At 36.3% G+C, this 19,507-nt stretch overlaps 2 protein-coding genes across 28 annotated transcripts; both read right to left on the reverse strand.

Annotated features, from left to right (window-relative positions):
- Positions 1 to 511: 511 nt before the first annotated feature.
- On the reverse strand, positions 512 to 7,145 carry LOC105421570 (plasma membrane fusion protein). 20 transcript variants are annotated; one of them, XR_016048566.1, is made up of 7 exons: positions 6,555 to 7,145; positions 6,349 to 6,459; positions 5,879 to 6,000; positions 5,364 to 5,464; positions 3,774 to 3,833; positions 901 to 1,043; positions 512 to 790 (listed from the first exon to the last, which is right to left on the reverse strand). XR_016048566.1 is itself a non-coding variant. In XM_088857032.1 (7 exons), exons 1-6 carry the CDS (start codon positions 6,910 to 6,912, stop codon positions 959 to 961), a joined length of 837 nt encoding a protein of 278 aa, XP_088713158.1. In that variant the 5' UTR covers positions 6,913 to 7,145; the 3' UTR covers positions 512 to 790; positions 941 to 958. The 20 variants fall into 20 exon arrangements, 6 of the variants coding, with proteins under 6 accessions (XP_088713158.1, XP_088713157.1, XP_088713159.1 ...); XR_016048565.1 differs by having other exon boundaries at positions 878 to 1,043; XR_016048564.1 differs by having other exon boundaries at positions 901 to 1,081; positions 6,555 to 7,013.
- Positions 7,146 to 8,270: 1,125 nt separating this feature from the next.
- Positions 8,271 to 19,179, reverse strand: LOC18445808 (PH, RCC1 and FYVE domains-containing protein 1). Of its 8 annotated transcripts, none has more exons than XM_006855940.3 (10): positions 19,070 to 19,179; positions 18,490 to 18,631; positions 16,804 to 16,890; positions 15,765 to 15,854; positions 15,525 to 15,611; positions 15,271 to 15,387; positions 11,861 to 13,972; positions 11,627 to 11,764; positions 9,584 to 10,104; positions 8,271 to 8,998 (listed from the first exon to the last, which is right to left on the reverse strand). In XM_006855940.3, exons 2-10 carry the CDS (start codon positions 18,532 to 18,534, stop codon positions 8,914 to 8,916), a joined length of 3,282 nt encoding a protein of 1,093 aa, XP_006856002.1. In that variant the 5' UTR covers positions 18,535 to 18,631; positions 19,070 to 19,179; the 3' UTR covers positions 8,271 to 8,913. The 8 variants fall into 8 exon arrangements, with proteins under 8 accessions (XP_006856002.1, XP_020530161.1, XP_088713150.1 ...); XM_020674502.2 differs by having other exon boundaries at positions 8,271 to 9,006; XM_088857024.1 differs by having other exon boundaries at positions 8,271 to 9,006; positions 18,490 to 18,628; positions 19,070 to 19,155.
- Positions 19,180 to 19,507: the final 328 nt, after the last annotated feature.

Genomic DNA, 19,507 nt, shown 5'->3' on the forward strand with positions numbered 1-19,507 from the left:
AAGAAACGAGAGAAAAATAAAATAAAAATCTAATTTTAAAATTTTGGTCTTAGAAAAAAAAAAGAGTAAACCAGCTCATGCGGTGGAACTAGACCAGCCCCCACAGGCTATGATTTGCACCACGTTGCTGAAAATCACTCAATGGTTGTCCTCTTGTGGGAAGAGAAAGGAAAATGGTAGATGGAATTCAAAGATTATTTATAAATCGTTAGGATCATTGTTTTAAACCCACGATCAGAAGTTGATTGGTCAATTCTCAAGGTCAAAAACTAATAAAAAAAAAAAAAAAAAATTACGTGGGAATCATTTGGTTCTGTCTCCGATCACCGTTTCCACTAACAAAATGGCTCAGATCTTTGGTAGAATCAGGCAATTCCCACCAAATCGTTCCAATTCCTGATTTTGTAAAAGAACTAGGCACTCACCAATTGAATCCAATCCGAATCAACATAACATTGGTCAAGAGCAAGCTGAAGGAGCAAAGCCAAACTTGAGTTTCAGAATCAGTATATGTTCCAAAGAAGAAAAAGGAGATATATATATATATAGAGAGAGAGAGAGAGAGATTTTCCTGCAGAATAATAGTTGTCTTTTGCATGTGTCAATACAAGGATACGGCACTCACATCTGACATTTCGTATACCCAATCCTCTCCACCTACATACACGAGACCACACAAGTGCATCATCAACCTATATCAGACCACGAAGCAGGCCATTGTGAGAGTGAGCCAAGGCTTCATGCCTGATCCTGTAGCATAGTGTTTCTGGCCCATGTTAATGAGCATACCCTGATAAGAAAAGAAACAGAGGAATTAGAAAAATGAAGCCTAAATTTAAATAGCCTAGAGACAGTCTCACAACATTTGCCATATCACCATTGTCATGCAAATGAACAAACATTGGATGTTCTCTTCCCTTTCTTTGCACAAGGCCACAACCTTCTTTTGCAGCACTCCTCAGATACCCAGGCAATCTTTCACACCATGTTCAAATCTGTTGAGAGCGACAATCGCATCCATGAGAACTTCACCCACCTTCTGCCTGCAGTAAACAGTTGATTATCACATGCAATCGGCCCCCTGTAACCAATTTGTTGCATGCACTTCATAAATTACAGACAGATTAATTCTCTATTGCGTTGTGCATTATGAATTAAGATACGAGAGACTCAGATTCAGATGCAAGCTTTGTGTAATAACATGAGGAAAGCTATCAGAATCCATAAATATGAAGGTTTATCATAAGAGAACAATAGAAGCTGGCTTCTCAGTGACTTTTCTATTACAAAGACATGTTTGCGTACCACATCAGACTAGTGATTCTTTTAAGACATCTCAGCATTCTAACTACAAAACATAGAAATGTAGATTCGTAAAATTTATTTTTCCATTTTTCTTTACCGATAGAATGGGATCCAAATTTTGAGAGTTGAACATTCCTTTCTATTGCCTCAATTTTGCTCTCTCTCTCATATATATATATATATATATATATATATATATATGAAAAGGTTATATAAGGAAACAGTTTATATAAGGTTGCAACCTTAAAATGTACAACTACATATGCACCTCAAAAATCCATCGGAAAAGGTTGTTTTAATGTTGAAAAACCTTTTCATTGATTATCTCGACATCAAGATGTATGAATATGAAGAAAAAACAATTGAGTCCCAGAAATAGTGCATATTGCAACATATAATCTAGACGTCCATTTTCAAGATTTTCATATGTTTATAGATCTACTTGATTTTAACCATTTTTTAAGTTTAAAATTTTATAATTAGGGATAAAAATAGATTTTCAAGTAATCCTAGGAATTTTTTATACCCAAATTACATGTTATGATAAAATTTGGAGGTGCACCTTAATTGGATTGTTCAAGGTCTTATAGAAATCACACCCTTTATATAAAGGTTGCAACCTTAAATTGTTGAAGTATAAAAATCCCTTAGAAGAAAGCGTTTCCAACATCGGAGAACCTCAAGATATGTCAATATGAAAGAAAAGGGAATTGTAAGTCCTTAAAATAGTGCATTTTGTAACAAGTTATGTGGACCGTCTATTTTCAAGATTTTCAAGTGTTTTATAGATATGCTCAATCTAATAACATTTTTTAAATTTTAAAATAATTAACGATAAAGATGGATTTTCAATCCATCACAAGGTTTCCAACACCGGAACAGTGCATCCAAACAAATTTTAGAGGTGTGCCTTACTTCTAGTATAAGGAGGGAGCCTCATATAAACCTCACCCATAAATATAAATTATCCGAGCCTTATCCCAACTATTTTGGGGTCAGCCACACGAATCCTCTTCCTGATAGCTAGTCATTATTGATGAACAAAGAAGAACCATGAGGGGTAAACAACGTTGATAAGTTACGAGTCCTAGACACTCGAACAATGCCTACAATAGACATTGCTTTTCTTTTTTTTGGGCTGAGCCTAGAATAGATACTGCCTTTTTTTTGGCTAGGCTTAAGGGTAGATGCTGCTGTTCCGGTTAGAGAATCAACATCTGTTTTCTTTTTTAGGGTAGGTAATCAACCACTAACTCAATTACTACATATCCAGAGGCAGAACAGTTGCCACAATTTGACCCACCATCATCAGAAATGGACACACAGCACTTCTGCCAGCCTATGACATTTTACAGTGCATTTAAATCCCTTGCAAACTTTATGGGAACCTTGGGTACCATAAGAATCAGACTCAAAAGCATGAGACAGTAAGCTATGCAGGAAGAGATTACACTGCTGGAGACATGGGATCTAGCATCACTGCATCAACATATACCTCCATCGAATACGAACGGATATATAATAGCTTAATTCAAGTGTCTCTTTTGGAAAATAAAATACTCGGAGAAAGTTTTTTTGGGGTAGAACATGGAACTGATTGTGGGATAAAATAAAAAACAAAAACAACCATCAATTTTAATTTATTTGAAAAAGGCTGCTTTTGAACATCAAATCAAAAGATGAGTGCTAGGAAATTTTGAAGACCAAATAAAAAGATGCTCGAACTTGATACTCCATCCAAGAAACTGTTCTAATGTGCCCCTAGCCCTTTTTATCTGTACGGTCAAAGTCAGGCCAAACGCAATTGGAGTAAGAGGATGTTCATGTTTCTTATCTCATGTTTCTTTTTTGTTCATCAATAAAGACTAGCTATTAGGTGCAAGGTTCGTATAGTCAACCCTAAATAGTTGGGATAAGGCTCGGATGATGATAATCATGATTGTTATGTTGTCAATGAATATTCTAGAAATTACAACAATCATGCATGAATTATACAATTAATCACTAACAATGCATTAACTGTGCATTTTGTTATTTTTATTGAAAATTTGCAGTTTGGTAAATTACTGAAGACCAAGCCATGAACTGAGATTGAATTTCAAAACAAGGTTCCAACTGCAATAGAGCAGTAAATATATGTGCATCATAAAAGCATGAAAAAACTGATGCTAATTGGCCATCTATAGACAACACAATTGCTTCAAATATTGAGATTCAATGGAGAAAACCAAATCAACTCACCAATTAAAGAAGAAAGCTGGTAAAAAATTTAATACAGAAACATACGAACTTTTGAAGCTTTGGTAAGGAATCTCGTAATAGCTTCAAGTTTAGAATTAATTGTAGGCAATGAACACTTGATCTAATTAATGAGGACATGAGCTCACATAAACATCTATTAGAACCACAAACCAATTGTACCGAATTATCATAGTGCTTGATAAAAAGCCCCCAGTAACTACATCTACCTATTGGAGGGAACCTGAAGATCATTGCTATCCAAGTTATCATCCAGCGAGACAAACAATCTGCATTGAAGCAGCAGCATCAGCTACAAAAAAGCCTTCAACTTGTGATGTTGGCACAATACATTCACAAAATAACACTAATGCAGGTTATTATAATTCATGCCAGGGCTTTTATTTTATTTTGATTCAAAACAAGATAATACTTGTATTTTACTTTTTAGTTATTGCATTTTTTTTTTAATATTTGTATTCTACTTTTTTTCCCCCATAGAAAAGCACATCCCACTCTAATCATACAAGTGCAAATATGCTAGAAAATTCAAGCATAATTGACCAAATTTTTTATCTCTAGATTCCTCAGTCATTTCTAAAGACTATGAATATTTTCCTCCAACACAGATACACACACATAGATATTTACACAGAGAGAAAGAGAGGGAGGGACGGCAAGAGATATGGTTCATTTGCATCCCACCCCAGAAAATGCTTAAACGCTTTTGGAATGACATTTTAGGTGACGGTACATTGGCGGTTCAAGTGATTTTTTTGGTGCCAACTGAATAATCCAAGTCAGTATTAGTGCATTCACAACATGTTGCTATTTTAGTGACATAAAAACTGAAAATACCAGGCCTTCATCTCACCTGTAAACGCCACGTTTTGTTGGTGCGCCTACCACTGCTTGACCAAATTGTATCTTGCCATCCATACTGGGAGTTAACATGTTGAAATGGTTTATAGGTGGTTAAGTGATTTAGTGGTCTGACGGCCTCAAACTTAAGAAAGGTATTTATTCATTCAACCATAAGCTTCAGTCCTCCCCTTGGGGACTGCGACTTTCACATATGCTCTTTCTCTCCCTATGACAATGTCCTCGTAAGTGGGCTATATGATGATATCAATTCATTAACACTATTGTGTTCCTTATATCCCCAAATGGAACATTAAAATTTGCAATTTATTATAAATAAAATTCTTGTTATAAAATAATGACCAATACAAATTTTGCTTTAATCACATATACTAAATTTAAAATACCACTTCAATGCAAATCTTTACCGGTCTCAGAAATTTTAGGCTAAGAGATTATGGTTGGACATGTTTTGATCATCAATTTCTTGGTTCAGCACCATGGTTGATGGGCCAAGGTAAGACCAATCAAGGTCCAACATATTTACATCCCTATTTCCTGATGCCAGCAACTTAGTTGACAAATATGTCATAATGGGATCTAGAAGTTATCCTTTGAACTCACAAATGTGATGATATTTCATGGAAGGTGTGATGATATTTCATGGAAGGTATGATGATGATGATGATGATAATTAACAACAACAACAACTACTGCTAGTACTACTGCTAGTACTACTACTACGACATGTAGCTCAGGAGAACTTTGGCAAGTTCGATACATGCTAGACTTAGACTATTGCACATTTACATATAGAAACAAGCAACCATGGAACCACCCAGTGTGTTCTAGAGTATGTTGCCAATCCATAATCAATGATAGCACGACCACTTGTCAAACATTTAATTAGCATGAATGGGCCAACAGCTTAAAATTTCACAAGTTCATAGAGGAACTACCTTACAAGATCAGCAAGTGTAGCTTCAGTTTCCAATTTCAACAGATCTCTGTTATCGAGTAATGAAGATGCATTCTTCATAATCAAACAAAATGTACAAACCTATACAACATAATAAACACAACATGTTATCATGTTGGCCATAAATATGAGTGCAACGGATGGCCTTTAACTAGATGCATGTATGGTACAAACAGTTTATGAGATAGGTCAATCAAGGAGATAATTTAAAAATAAGAAACTATGCAATCTCAAAAATATCGATTTTGTTAAAGTCAACCAATCATTTGCAGCGCCACTTAATCATTGGATAATGAGGAAATCACTTCAATTCAATTTGATAATGTCACAGACTCAATTGCACTTTCAAACTCCACAACATAGAATTAGGGAGTATACTGGGTCAGATTTTCATAATAGCAGTAATGAGTTCGAACTCTTGAAGATGCACAAATTCATCAAAGCGAGCAACTCATACAATGCAACTTTCAGTGAATATTATGGAGAATTGCAAACCTCAACTCCGGTTCTTGACTGGAGGGCAACAAAGGAGCTTCTTTGATAAGGGACACAATCCCTAAAAGCAAGGGTCGTGAGCCTCCGAACCTCTTTTAACTCCTCTGAGGATGGGGCATCCTCTGAAACAAAATGACAAATTCAGTATTAGCCAACATTGACTACCCTTTATGGAATACCTTTGCATGTGTCTCCACTCACATATAATTTATATGTATTTGGAGACTCAAAGCCAACCAATCTTGATAGAATGGCCATAATTTATACATGCACTGTCGTCGTCAACTTCCTCCCAATCTGATCAGATGCATGGAGACATATAGATACTCGCCCCTATTGATTAGGCAACAATTGAAGGATGAGCAGAATAAGCGTAGGCAATCCCATTGATTAATAGCATGAAACTCCACGACTACGTATGAAAAGAGAGAGAGAGAGAGAGAGAGAGAGAGAGAGAGAGAGAGGAATACTTAGGAGGAGGAGGTAGGCAGTGTTGAGGCTCTGGCGTGAAGCAACAATGGGAGCCAAGAGAAAGTTGGATGTCTTCTTCTTCTGCTCTCTCAGCCACTCTTTCGGTCCTGCTGCAAAGGAAGTAAATATGTAAACATTGTAAAGCGAGGTATGTCTCGAAAGAGAGAGAGAGAGAGAGAGAGAGAGAGAGAGAGAGAGAGAGTACATATTCCAATAGAGAGAGCTGCAGCCGGGGAGCAACGGGTGGAGGACAAAGGTGGAATGGAAATAACGAGAGAAGAGACGACGGTTTGGAGGAGTGCATTTCTGCGTGAGAATTGAGGAGACGATGACGATGATATTGTCACACTTGTTGAAATTATAGACTCCGAGGTTTTGGAAAGAGGAGTAACATTATTATTATCAGCAGCAACAACAACCACGGAGGAGGAGGAGGAGGAGGAGGAAGGAGTGGGGAGGAGGAAGACGGGAAAACTCCTGAATTTCAAATTCTGGTGTTCGGTGTTGGCCTCGGACAAGGGCGGAGCGGCGCCGCATCCTTGGATAAGGAGTCCCCGCGACATTCTCCTTTTTTGCCCTTCCAATTACCTTTCTGCATTATCTCTCTCTCTCTCTCTCTCTAAAGATAAGAGAAAAGTTTGTATAAGTTTCACTTATGGCCACGCTGGCAACATAAAGAAATAAATGTTAAACTTTTTAGAGAGACGAGAAAAGTGCCCCAGAGAGAGGAAGAGAAGGGATGAGATTAGAAAAGTGTCCTCATCCTGTTTCTCACCCTTTTATTATCCCTTTCCCAATTGCTCTCTAGGGAGTTAGCCGTATATTCGGCTATGTAATCTCGAATTAAATTACTTAAATACCCCTATTTGTTCAATAATTATAGTATTTCGTAAATTCTTTATGAAAGTAGTTGATAGGTACTTGAGTCATATGTACTCCAGATTAATCAGGTTTCTATGATTTCCCTGTAGCATGAAGTTTTATCTTTCTCTTTATCCAACCGCCCATTTTGAATGGACGGTTAAGATTGCCCCAATCACAATGTCACATCTTTATACTATTTTATTTTTATTTTTTTCTATAAACTCTTTTGACACAAAATTTCGGATGTACATTCCTTTATTAAACTCGCACTAGCGAAAAATATAAAAAAAATATTTTCAATAAAATAAAATAACCAAAATACCCTTAAAATTTTCAAAAGATATTTTGGTTATTATATTTTTATCAACAAATTATTTTTAATATTTTATATAGGTGCGTCCCAATGAAAATATGACACGTATCAAATTTCATATTCATACAATTTGTATAAAAAAAATTAAAAATAAAATACTTTGAGACATCGGATCTATGATCAAACGGTGAGTGGTTCTCTTGATAAAAATTGGACAGCTGAATGGTAGGAGAGGATAGAACTTCTATAAAGCTTGCCCTAATTAGTTTATCAAGCATCATTATTATTACGAACTTTATTTCAAAGTTTGAGAGTAGCTGCATGAACATTTTTCATCATTCTGATCAAGACAACAAATTTATGGATAAATTAATTAATTTTTTTCAAGTCCTTTGACTATTTTAAAGATATTTTCCCTATAAGCTATACATCGAATAAAATGAAAATAATAACTTATAAAAATTACACGGTCCTGCTGATGTTTTACCCACCCGAAAATTCCGCGTAAATCAAATAATAAGATTATGTTCCCTCTTAATTCCTATCAAGAATTTAGGAAAAGAAAAACCTTATGGAACCACAGGCAGAGCCCAAAAAAAAAACAAAAGCCTAATGGTTTGCCACCATAAATTTACATATCCATAGAAATGGATTCAAGAGCAACTAAAATCATCAATTCATCTCGAATTAACGCTGCAAAACAATTGAACGTAAATCGCTGAAACCTGAAAATGCTCTCAGATATCAAAGTCTGAATGCCTCTTTAATCTAAAAATAGTCTCAATAGTATAAACAACCCTTCTCAAAAAATAAGGGGATCTAATACCAGAATAATTAAATTTACATTACAAGTGTCACTCACTGTACAAAGGAATAGCAGCAAGTAGACCCCTATAAAAGAAAAGAATTTCCCACCTCAAAAAACACAAAACACTCTCTCTCTCTCTCTCTCTCTCTCTCTCTCTCTCTCTCTCTCCATCAAAGAAAAGAATTTCCCCACCTCAATAAAAAACTGAAAAATTAAATCTCTCTCTCTCTCTCTCTCTCTCTCTCTCTCTCATATGTTACAGTTAGGCTTTGCCCCATGTAAATCAACACTTACTAAGTTTTTCACATAAACAAGAGCAAACTGCCATGATAAATCTTCTACTCCGTTCTTCATTATGCTGAAGAAAGACCAATCAATTCTCTGACTTATGCTAGGAAAAGAAGCAACGTGCTTCTAGTGAAATAGAAGGAAGCTTCTCAAAACCCAAACTGAAGATTAGGTCATATAGCTTTTTTTTACCAGATCTTAATGGGTATTCTAAAGATGGATGATCTCTCTCTTTAACTTTAGAAGACCTAGCCTCTTCATCTTCCATTGCATGCTCAAACTTCATCGGCATTAGCGTGTTTTATACTTCTCAAACACCCTGTTATGGTTAGCTGACCACCAGACCTCTGCCTGCCTCTCTGCAAACCTTTTCTTGCTGCATAGCTCCCAAAAGAGAAAAGAGAAAATGAATCGGCTTCAAATGAATTGAAGTCAATGAGCATGCAAGTGTCCAGTCCATAAAAGATCTTGGGAAGAGAAAAAAAATTTAAGGGATTGATCTATATACATCATACAAGAAGTGCTTCCTTGTAACAATTACAATGCAAGAGACTGCATATGCAACATGGAGTTTTTGTGTGTGTGTGAGAGAGAGAGAAAGAGAGATCAATAACTCTCCAAGGACATTCTCAATCTCCTACCAAGAAAAGAATGTGACTGTCACACATATGCATGAGAGAAAGGTATTTACCCAAAAAAAAAAAATGCATGAGAGAGAGAGAACACAGCATCAAGGCATTCACAAACAACTCCAATAATAAAAGAACCAAATAGTAATAAAAACACAACCAACCATGAATATCGACATAATTTAGCAACCAGATAAAGGAACACAATTATTCCCTAGAAGGCCTAATTCCACCATGTCGAGATCAAACACGAAACAACATTAGTCTGTGTCCATGTGATGCAGGTTTGCTTCAATGGAAAACCATATCATCAACCAGAATTCAAAATGTACCTGAATCTCACTCGTTTGAATATTTTAGTGCCATCCTCTGATAGTACGAAAGTAATGTATACACCAGGTTCGAACTGCTCAGTTTTTTGAGTTGAATCCTTAACCTTGCTCCCTTGAGCCTCAGTCTCTTTGTCCTCTGAATCAGCTGGTGTCGCACTACTAGCAATCTCACCTTCACCACCATTTGGTGGGATTGGATCAGTATCATTGGTTACAATTTCACTTGATTCATCCATCTTTTGATCTTGATTGTCATCAAGATGTTGATTCTCATTTCTCTCTTCATTATTCTCCATTGGGTTATCAATTAAATTTTGCTGGTAAAGTTCAATAGAGTCAACTGCCATAGGGGAAGAAGAATCTACAGAAGGTCTTCCTTCAGAGGATTCTCCATGAATAGCATCAGGAGTTGCAGGCTCATGATTGCCACCTAATATGTCTCCATTTGGTAAGTCCATCAAAGTACATAGGTTGCTGGTGTCATATATGCCAGGAGGCAATTTCTCTGCCAAGTCTTTCAACTAAAACAGAAAATTTCCACTAGTAAGAGATCTTGTTGACAAGAGACGTACAACAGTGAGAAACAGTTGCAAAGATTTTCATCACGAAGAAAAAAAAGCAGTAAAATATAGCATGTATTTCAGGAAATATGTATTTCAATAATGACCAGTATTCAATGCATGAACCCTTTAAAGGCACATATCCAAACATTTGAAATTTTATTCTAATTTCAATTTCCAAACAATGTAATCTATTGATGCCCAAGGCAATGCAAGCACTTCTCCCCACCAAGCATAGAGATGTACTATGATGGTTTAAAATATAGCATGTATTTCAGGAAATATGTATTTCAATAATGACCAGTATTCAATGCATGAACCCTTTAAAGGCACATATCCAAACATTTGAACTTTTATTCTAATTTCAATTTCCAAACAATGTAATCTATTGATGCCCAAGGCAATGCAAGCACTTCTCCCCACCAAGCATAGAGATGTACTATGATGGTTTAAAATATAGCATGTATTTCAGGAAATGTGTATTTCAATAATGACCAGTATTCAATGCATGAACCCTTTAAAGGCACATATCCAAACGTTTGAAATTTTATTCTAATTTCAATTTCCAAACAATGTAATCTATTGATGCCCAAGGCAATGCAAGCACTTCTCCCCACCAAGCATAGAGATGTACTATGATGGTTTAAAATATAGCATGTATTTCAGGAAATATGTATTTCAATAATGACCAGTATTCAATGCATGAACCCTTTAAAGGCACATATCCAAACATTTGAAATTTTATTCTAATTTCAATTTCCAAACAATGTAATCTATTGATGCCCAAGGCAATGCAAGCACTTCTCCCCACCAAGCATAGAGATGTACTATGATGGTTTAAAATATAGCATGTATTTCAGGAAATATGTATTTCAATAATGACCAGTATTCAATGCATGAACCCTTTAAAGGCACATATCCAAACGTTTGAAATTTTATTCTAATTTCAATTTCCAAACAATGTAATCTATTGATGCCCAAGGCAATGCAAGCACTTCTCCCCACCAAGCATAGAGATGTACTATGATGGTTTAAAATATAGCATGTATTTCAGGAAATATGTATTTCAATAATGACCAGTATTCAATGCATGAACCCTTTAAAGGCACATATCCAAAAGTTTGAAATTTTATTCTAATTTCAATTTCCAAACAATGTAATCTATTGATGCCCAAGGCAATGCAAGCACTTCTCCCCACCAAGCATAGAGATGTACTATGATGGTTTAAAATATTTGAATGGTGTGAACTTTCGATGCCTCTCTTTTTTCACTTGTTCAAATTCAGTATTTGTGTTACCACATACTCAATAAAAAGACTAGATGTCCTGTATATGGTTATATAGTCAACAATGTGGATTAGAAAGCAGAAAAAATAAGTGGCAAAAAAATTCTGATTTCTTAGATTCTGTATACTAATCCTGGAAGCATCACATTTGATGAGTACATAAAAAGTAAATGGACAAGCTACAGGTACAATCTCACCTGAGAAATTAGGGACTTAATGACTTCCTTTGCAGCATTACACTTTGTGGTTTCCTCTGCAGCTAATGCTTGAGCTTCCCTAACCGATTTCTGCATCTTCTCATCACGAACTTCAATCTGCAGTTTTAGAGTCTTGACCTATACAAGGAGAGAAATAAACAAATAAACGCCAAAAATAACACGCTCAGAAACACAAATTTTGGATTCCTTGTTTGTCAATGAAGTTTGAGGTACCTGTGCTTGCAACTTTGACACTTCTTGGTTCAAAAGTTCATTTTTTTTCTTAAGGCCTTCAGCGGTGTTTTTTGATGCTGAAAGGCCTCCTATTGTTGGAAAAGGTGTCACCGAACGAGGAGGACTCGGCCTCCTTAAGGGTGATGCTGACCTTGGAATAATCACGGGCTGTTGAATTGGGCTAGCAGTTGACTTCGCAACTGGTGAATTCACCCCAATTGAAAATGAAAGATCCTTCAACTGCAATAAGGAAGGGATCGGGGAAGTTCGAATCAGAGAAAGAGAATCAGGTTTCTTCCCTGATTTAATCGATTTCACTTCAAGAGACTTGGCAGGTTCAAAGCTACGGGGTAGTATAATCTTTGAGGATTTAACCTCCCCCCTGTCTGTCCTGTCTTTTTGGTCAATTGAGCGCCGAAAAATGTTTGTTTTTCTATCAACACTAAATGAGCTACTAGCTTCCGATGCTTTCTTAAGTTTTGAATAACAGGTATCACATACACGATGTGGCTTGCCAGGGTTTGGAGCTAATGCGGCTCTCAGAGCTTTCTTAGAACTACATGCATGGCAGTGAACCAGTCCACAATTATAGCAATTATGTCTCTTCCTAGTAAACCCAAATGCTTGTCGGCATCCTGTGCATAGAGATTGATCAGTACCTGAAACCCACTTGTGAAGACAAATTGTCGCTGTGAAATTTGACCCACAGGTAATACTCTTGACATGCCTGTCTTTTAAAGCTTCAACAAGTGTAGGTGTCTTCCTATCTTCAACATCTCCATGCCCGAGTCTCCCATTTGCTCCCTTACCCCATGTGAATAATTCACTTCTTGAAGTCAAAACTGCAACATGATATGACCCACAAGCAATTTCTTCAACTAATTCACCCACCAATCTGTCTTGCACTAAGCAAGGTAATTTCCCATCAGACTGAGGATTACCAAGCTGGCCATAAACAGTGCTTCCCATTGTGAAAACATGTCCAGATGTTGTTAGGCCAATAGTAAGATCATGACCACAGGCTAGTTGGTGGAAATTGTATTCAATAAGTGAGGGAACACAAGTGGGGACAAGGCGAGGATCCTTGTCTCCTTGGCCTAGACGGTTTTTATCCCCGTCTCCCCAAGTGAACAATTTCCTAGAGAGAACATTTGCACCTGATTGTGCCACAATAACCTCCACGATAGCTGCTGTATGCCACACTCCACAAGCAACTTTGGAAGTCTTTAATCCTTTCAATGATTCAACCTCCCTTGGGTAGGCCACACTCTCTCTCTCACCATGGCCCAAGACACCAAAAGTTCCATCACCAAATGTGAATAGCTGTCCAGTGGAGGTTGCCAAGGCTGAATGCCATGGACCACAAGCCACAGATGTCACTTGTAGTCCTTCCAAAGGACCAAAAACTCTCTTGGGTATCCAATGACTAACATCGTTTCCATGACCAAGAAGTCCAGCGTTGTGAGTGCCATCGCCCCATGTGTAAAGCTCACCTGTAACTGTAACAGCACAAGTATGATACTCACCACAGGCAACAAAATCAGCATTGCAAAGAGCCAAAGACTCGACAAGTTGAGGTTGGCTGGAATCAGCATCAATCCCATGGCCAAGCCGACCCCCAGATTCCTCACCCCAAGTGAAAACTTCTCCTTGCCTTGTAACTAGAGCAGCATGCCTGACACCGCATGCAATATGATGAACATCTAAAACTACATTACATTCTAAGGGCTTTGGAAGCAGCACATCTGCTTTTGAACACCCAGAGTTGGGAGCTCCATCAACACCATTTTTTAAAGAACCATCACACCAAACCTCTCCCCAAACGTAAACATCACCTAGTGATTCAATGTCATCTGGTCCAGAACCCTGACTAGATGAGCTAGGAGCACTTGAAACACTATGCCGTAAATTATCACCTGTTCCCCCTCTTAGTAGCATATTTGAACGGTCTGTCCCTACATCTGATCTTGCCGCAGTAAATGAAGGTTCGCGAGAATAAAAATCAATTATGGCCTTTGTGTTCAGATTGCGATGTGTACTTGAAGAATTGATTCCCAGTGTGGCACCAAAGGCACGATGGATTGGACTATTTTGATTCAGGTCTCCACCTTCCTGGAACAATTCATCAATATCATTAGAACAAGATTACAAACAAAAAACAAATATTTAACCACTTACTGAATCTATGTAGATAGAATTGAGACAATAATGATAAGGGAAAGATGTAAAACACAATAGTTAGCTGACATGATCTATGTCAAGAATGAACAAAGAGTTTTGGACGAGTACACATGTTGATAAGGAAAAGAGTGCTTAAGGAGTAATTGCATTCTCATCAAGAAAAAAAAAGAAACATGTATTTCACTTGGAAAATGCTCGGAAACCGAGATGAATAGCTAATCAAACTCCTAAGAGCTCCATGTTTTGCAAAACTTTGCAACGAAGAAAATAATTATAGATGTAAGATGACTTGGAGGAAGAAGAAACAGAAACAGACTTATGTCCAGTAACGTGAAAAACAGTAGAAGGTCTAGAATAAAAAGTGGATAATGACCACCAATCACAAGAGACAAAAGAAATATCTGTTATTTCTAAAGGTCATGAAGTATCAACAATGATCAAAGAGCAGAAAGCCATAGATACAATGCTATTCTTCTTAGTGCACAAGGAATAAGACGATGACCAAGAATATATAAGACAGTTGTTTAAAAAATCCAATACTCGGAAACATTGCCAATTTCAGTCTAGATAAGCTACATATTGAAGACTTGATTGAGAAGATGTAATTATGTCAAGCTGCAAGCTAAATATGATATGACATATCTATAGATTGCAATCGTATGGGAAATTTTGACGAACTATACAGACTAACCACTGGAAAAATATAAGAAAGGTTTCCAGTAGTAGACAATCCAATATTATAAAAAGCTACTAATTTGTTTCTGCTTGAGCTATCTATTGAAGATCTGATACGGAAGACATGATCAAGCAACAATTGAAAGTTGATTTTACTTATGTAGTAATGGATTGCAATCTCATGAGAAGTTTTAGAGGGCTATACAAACTAGCGATCCACATAACATGAGAAATGTCTATTCCAATAACAGTAAGATACAAATCCTTTAATGGTTCAATCAAACAACTGTTTAAAGATTGTCCTAATGGAAGACTTCCATCTACTCAAGAAATGTTTTCACTACCTTATTATGGTATATCTAGCTCTTCAAATGTACATAGTAAATGGTTATGACTAAGGTAAAGAAGATGCGCAATTAAAAGGATTTAAAAAGAAAAGAACATGCAATTGGACATCAAGAACTCTAAAACTTTAAATTCTGAGTAGCTCCTATGCATAACAAAGGCAGACCCTTGTGGCACTTAAAACTAGAAAATATAGATAGATGTCTCACATCAGAATAGAGTCCTTCACTATGAGCGTCAGTCTTATTACGTCTTCTTTGGCCAGTTGAGATCAGTGCCTTGAGGCCTGTAACCCACACATCTGTCTCAACTTGGTCCTTGCAAATCTATGATGCACCAAGAGAAGGGTCACTCAAAGAAATTTGGCCAAACAGAAAACAAGATGCAATTGCTACACATAACAAGATATAGTTCAAGCTGGTGACAGTTCTCTTGTGCTATATAATGCACAAGTTGGACTAACCAAATCAAGAGTTCGTTCACCGTTGTTGTATAATAGAGAGAACGACAAATAATCCTTTTCAGGACGTAAATATCTTCTAAAAACAGCCTGTAAGAAACAATGGGCACACCGATCGATATGCAAGTTTCCAGTCAGTAATCATCCAAGCAATGCAGGCATATTACAGCAATAACAAGGGCAGAAACATCTATGGCAATCACAATATATGCATTCAATATTCCAAAAGGTATAGATTCTCACAGTTCTCTGTCCAGGGATGATCTTTGACACTGTCTCTAACTTCAAGTGTCTTTCCTCCCCATGTGAATACCATACTAATGATGTTTCGTCCTATTATAACCAAGCAAGTAGCAAAGTCAAAAATTTAAACAAGAAGATGAGATGTGCTACGTTTAAGAACTAAGCAATTGAAAGTTGGCCAACAAACTTCGTCAATAACTAATCAATCGAGCCCAGGAAGGATCCTAAAAATCATTGCATCTCTTAAACTTGTAAGTACAGGTGGGTCTCAAACTTGAGGTAGTTCTTTTGTGGGATTCACTCTACAAGTTGGAAATACCTCAAGTAAAGGCCTTCAAAATTAGCAATTATGCATGACAAAAATAGTCAAATTAATAAGACCCACTTAGTACAATAAAATTTGTTCAATCCGTTGAGAAGTGGATTATAAATGATCCCCTATGCAACAACATCATGTGTGTCATGCACATTTAAGATAATCCGACATGCCAATGAACTACATGCATGTCGACATGAAGGAAATGCATAATAGGCATGGGAAATCCCTCTCAACATGCATGTCCAAATATTTTCATTTTTTGGAGTGGCAGCGACAGTGTGTTTGCTATTTGGACACACGAGTACACAGATTGGACAAAACAAGACATGCTATCCATTTTGTAGGAGACATGTTTCTGCATTGTAAGGAACATGTATCCATTTTGTAAGACATGCACAAAGCATTTGTCTTGAGGTTAATATTATTATTGAAAATTCAAACATTAATTAATTAATTTTACACTCATATACACACACAGATATTGTATGGACTTGTAGGGATGTGCTATACTGGACTTGGCAAAATAAAGGTAGGCAAGACAGATTCTTTATATCTGATTCAAACATGGATTGTCGTATTTCTGTCCTTGTAACATAGTTCTTTCACTTTTACCATTCTAGAACTTTCACATAGTAAAGATTCTGAAAAATGTAAGCTCTATGGTATATCCTCCACTATAAGACAAACAGAATAGTGAATCAGATAGAACAGTGAACTTACAGCAGAAAGTCTGAATGGGCAAAATTTAGGCTTCCCCTTCCGACCATACTTGATTAGATGTGTACCTTTCTTCAAAGCAGTAACTGCCTACAAAAGGATAGAAAAAGATATAGGTTCAACAGTTTACTTAAGAAAAAATAATTGAACATTCATCTACCACAAACCAACCAAGAAAACAGGAACCAAACAACCTAATCATGCATCTCGTCAAATCAATATTTTACGAATCTATACATCCAACCTCCTGAAAAATATTGTGTTATTGCAAAGGCATCCATCCTTCATTATATTGAAACTCTTCCAAAATCCAAGGAGCTTACATTTTTTTCAGGTTCATTACAAAAGGGACAAATAGTACCCAACAATGTTATTAAGATGTCAAGTTACATAGAATAATAAAAGAAGTCTAGGCACTGCATTAATATCAAAAAAATACCTGCGGTTACTTGAGAGAATCATCTTCCCATATCTTCCATATCAGGTAAGAAATATTGCAGGTTATTTAATGCACATCAGAGTCATTTCAGAAAGAGGTAAAAAGAAATAATGCAACTTTACCTTGTCATTTCAGATTTGTGTGCAGCCAGACTTAATTATTTTATCTGTGGCCTACTGCCTATAGACAAAATCGCCTTTCACATGAACTACGTCAAACTGAAACTAAATTGAAAATGAAAAATAACTCCATAGATTCCGCAAGTTCATACAAACTGGTGTTTAGTAGATAATGCAGTCCAGCAGATGCCTTCCACAATGGAATAAAGCACACAAGCAGATCATTCTGCTTCTACTTTGTATGTCCATGTCCCTTGAGAGAAAGGAGATGAGCAATAAGCAATATAAGAATGACGAAAATGTCAGATTCATAATGAGAACTACTAGTGAGAATCAAATAGATAAACCACTGGCATACTCTTAACCCTAGGAGACAATAAATGAATATCAGACACATGCATAACCAAAATTTCTGCAAAAAAATCAACTTGTTGCATCTTAACAATAATGAAAACTTCTCCTATTTTGCTTTAAATTTTAGGGATAAACAGAATCAGCCAAGTGCTCAAGAGCTTGATTTACAAATCGTATCTTGAGTTGATTGGTTGGGAAAAGCTTGAAACTTGATCTGTACAGTGACAAGGCTATTGTTAGTGCCAAAATAATATGAACATGTGCCCCAAAGTCATCAGAGAATGATTGAAGGGCATCGTTTTTCCCAATGCATTACAAAAAACCAGAAAGCACACATTTCATAAAAAGCTTAGAAAGTTGTAAACTCAATGCGAAAATAATGAACAAAAGTAAAAAGATACAAAACCAACTATTTAATCACACATATATGAATTTCAATGCATCATACAGTTTCAGCTAGCATGACTAAAACACAAGTTGATCCAATTTGCGAAAATACATTGTGTAAATCAATTTCATTGCAATTTTTCCGTTCAGGCCGTCTGAAACAGCATTGCAAAGAAGACAAAACAAACAAACAAACAACATATATTAAAACAAAGAGAATAAAAACGAAAAAAAAATACAAAATTAATTAGTGAAGCCAACATATATCGATTTCATTGTATTTTGAGAGTTTTGGCATGCATTAAATATTAGTCATTACAAATTGACCTGATGAATCAAACTCATAAAAAAAATGCATTGGATCAACCAATGTAATAAAGATCAACTCACTTGCTCAATATCCCTTTCAGCCCCATAACTAGCAAGATCTGCCATTCCATGAAAGATGATTGAAATATAGCCACCATCCACATATCCCAATCTCCACGAGCCGCATCAGGTGCTCCCAAGTCCTCATAGATGAAGGTACCTTCTGATAAGAACTTGAATCAGGACTCAATGGAAAATATAGGATTAAACTCCGTAGAAAAAACACAAATTTGGCAAAGATGGAATAAAATGGGCAAAATTCAAAGCCAAATCCCCTACAATGAGCTTTGATGAGACATTTTAATGCACTAGTTTTAAAATTTATAGAAACTATGAAAATTCCGGAATGAGCAGAACATCCTCGTGGTTGAATGTACCTTCTGAGTTCTGACAATAGCTCGATTCAATATCTATCGGTAATTGCAGACTTAAATTTGATAAAAATGAATGAAATGGAACACTGGAAAAAAAATCGAAGAAAATGGACCAATTCAAAGCCATATCTTTTACAAGCAGCTCGAATCCACATCTTACGGGATAAAATTTAAATATGGCAGAGGAAAGAGAAGAGTCAGCAATGCCCAGTCATTGTGGAACATACCTTTTTGTCGTGAGCTTGTTTTAGATTTTCATGGAAAATGCAGAATTAACACCAGAATATTATTATATTCTTACACTAATGTACAAATCACCACGTTGTTTGGAGACGACGACGTTTTTAAAGACCACGTGGCACAAAAGAAAGTCTATTTGGATCTCTCGGCATAACAAAGTTGTGTGATCTTTTGATCTCGAGGGAGAACATTGTCTATTTACTCCCTCCCTCAAAAATCAAAAAGGGTTGTTTTCCGGAGGAAAAGTCATTCGGGACCGACCTCGTAAAAAACTCAAAGGACTAAAATGAATTTAGATAATGTAGAATTTTTCTTTAAATAAATCACATTTTAAATATCGAAATACGTTTTTCTCATATTCATGATCATTTATATTCAAAATCTACTTTCAAAATAGGTTTAAGTGGGGATCTACATATACATAG

Source organism: Amborella trichopoda, chromosome 13, assembly GCF_054954075.1.
Source record: "Amborella trichopoda isolate Santa Cruz 75 chromosome 13, AtrichopodaSantaCruz75HAP2 v2.0, whole genome shotgun sequence".
Lineage (NCBI taxonomy): Eukaryota > Viridiplantae > Streptophyta > Magnoliopsida > Amborellales > Amborellaceae > Amborella > Amborella trichopoda.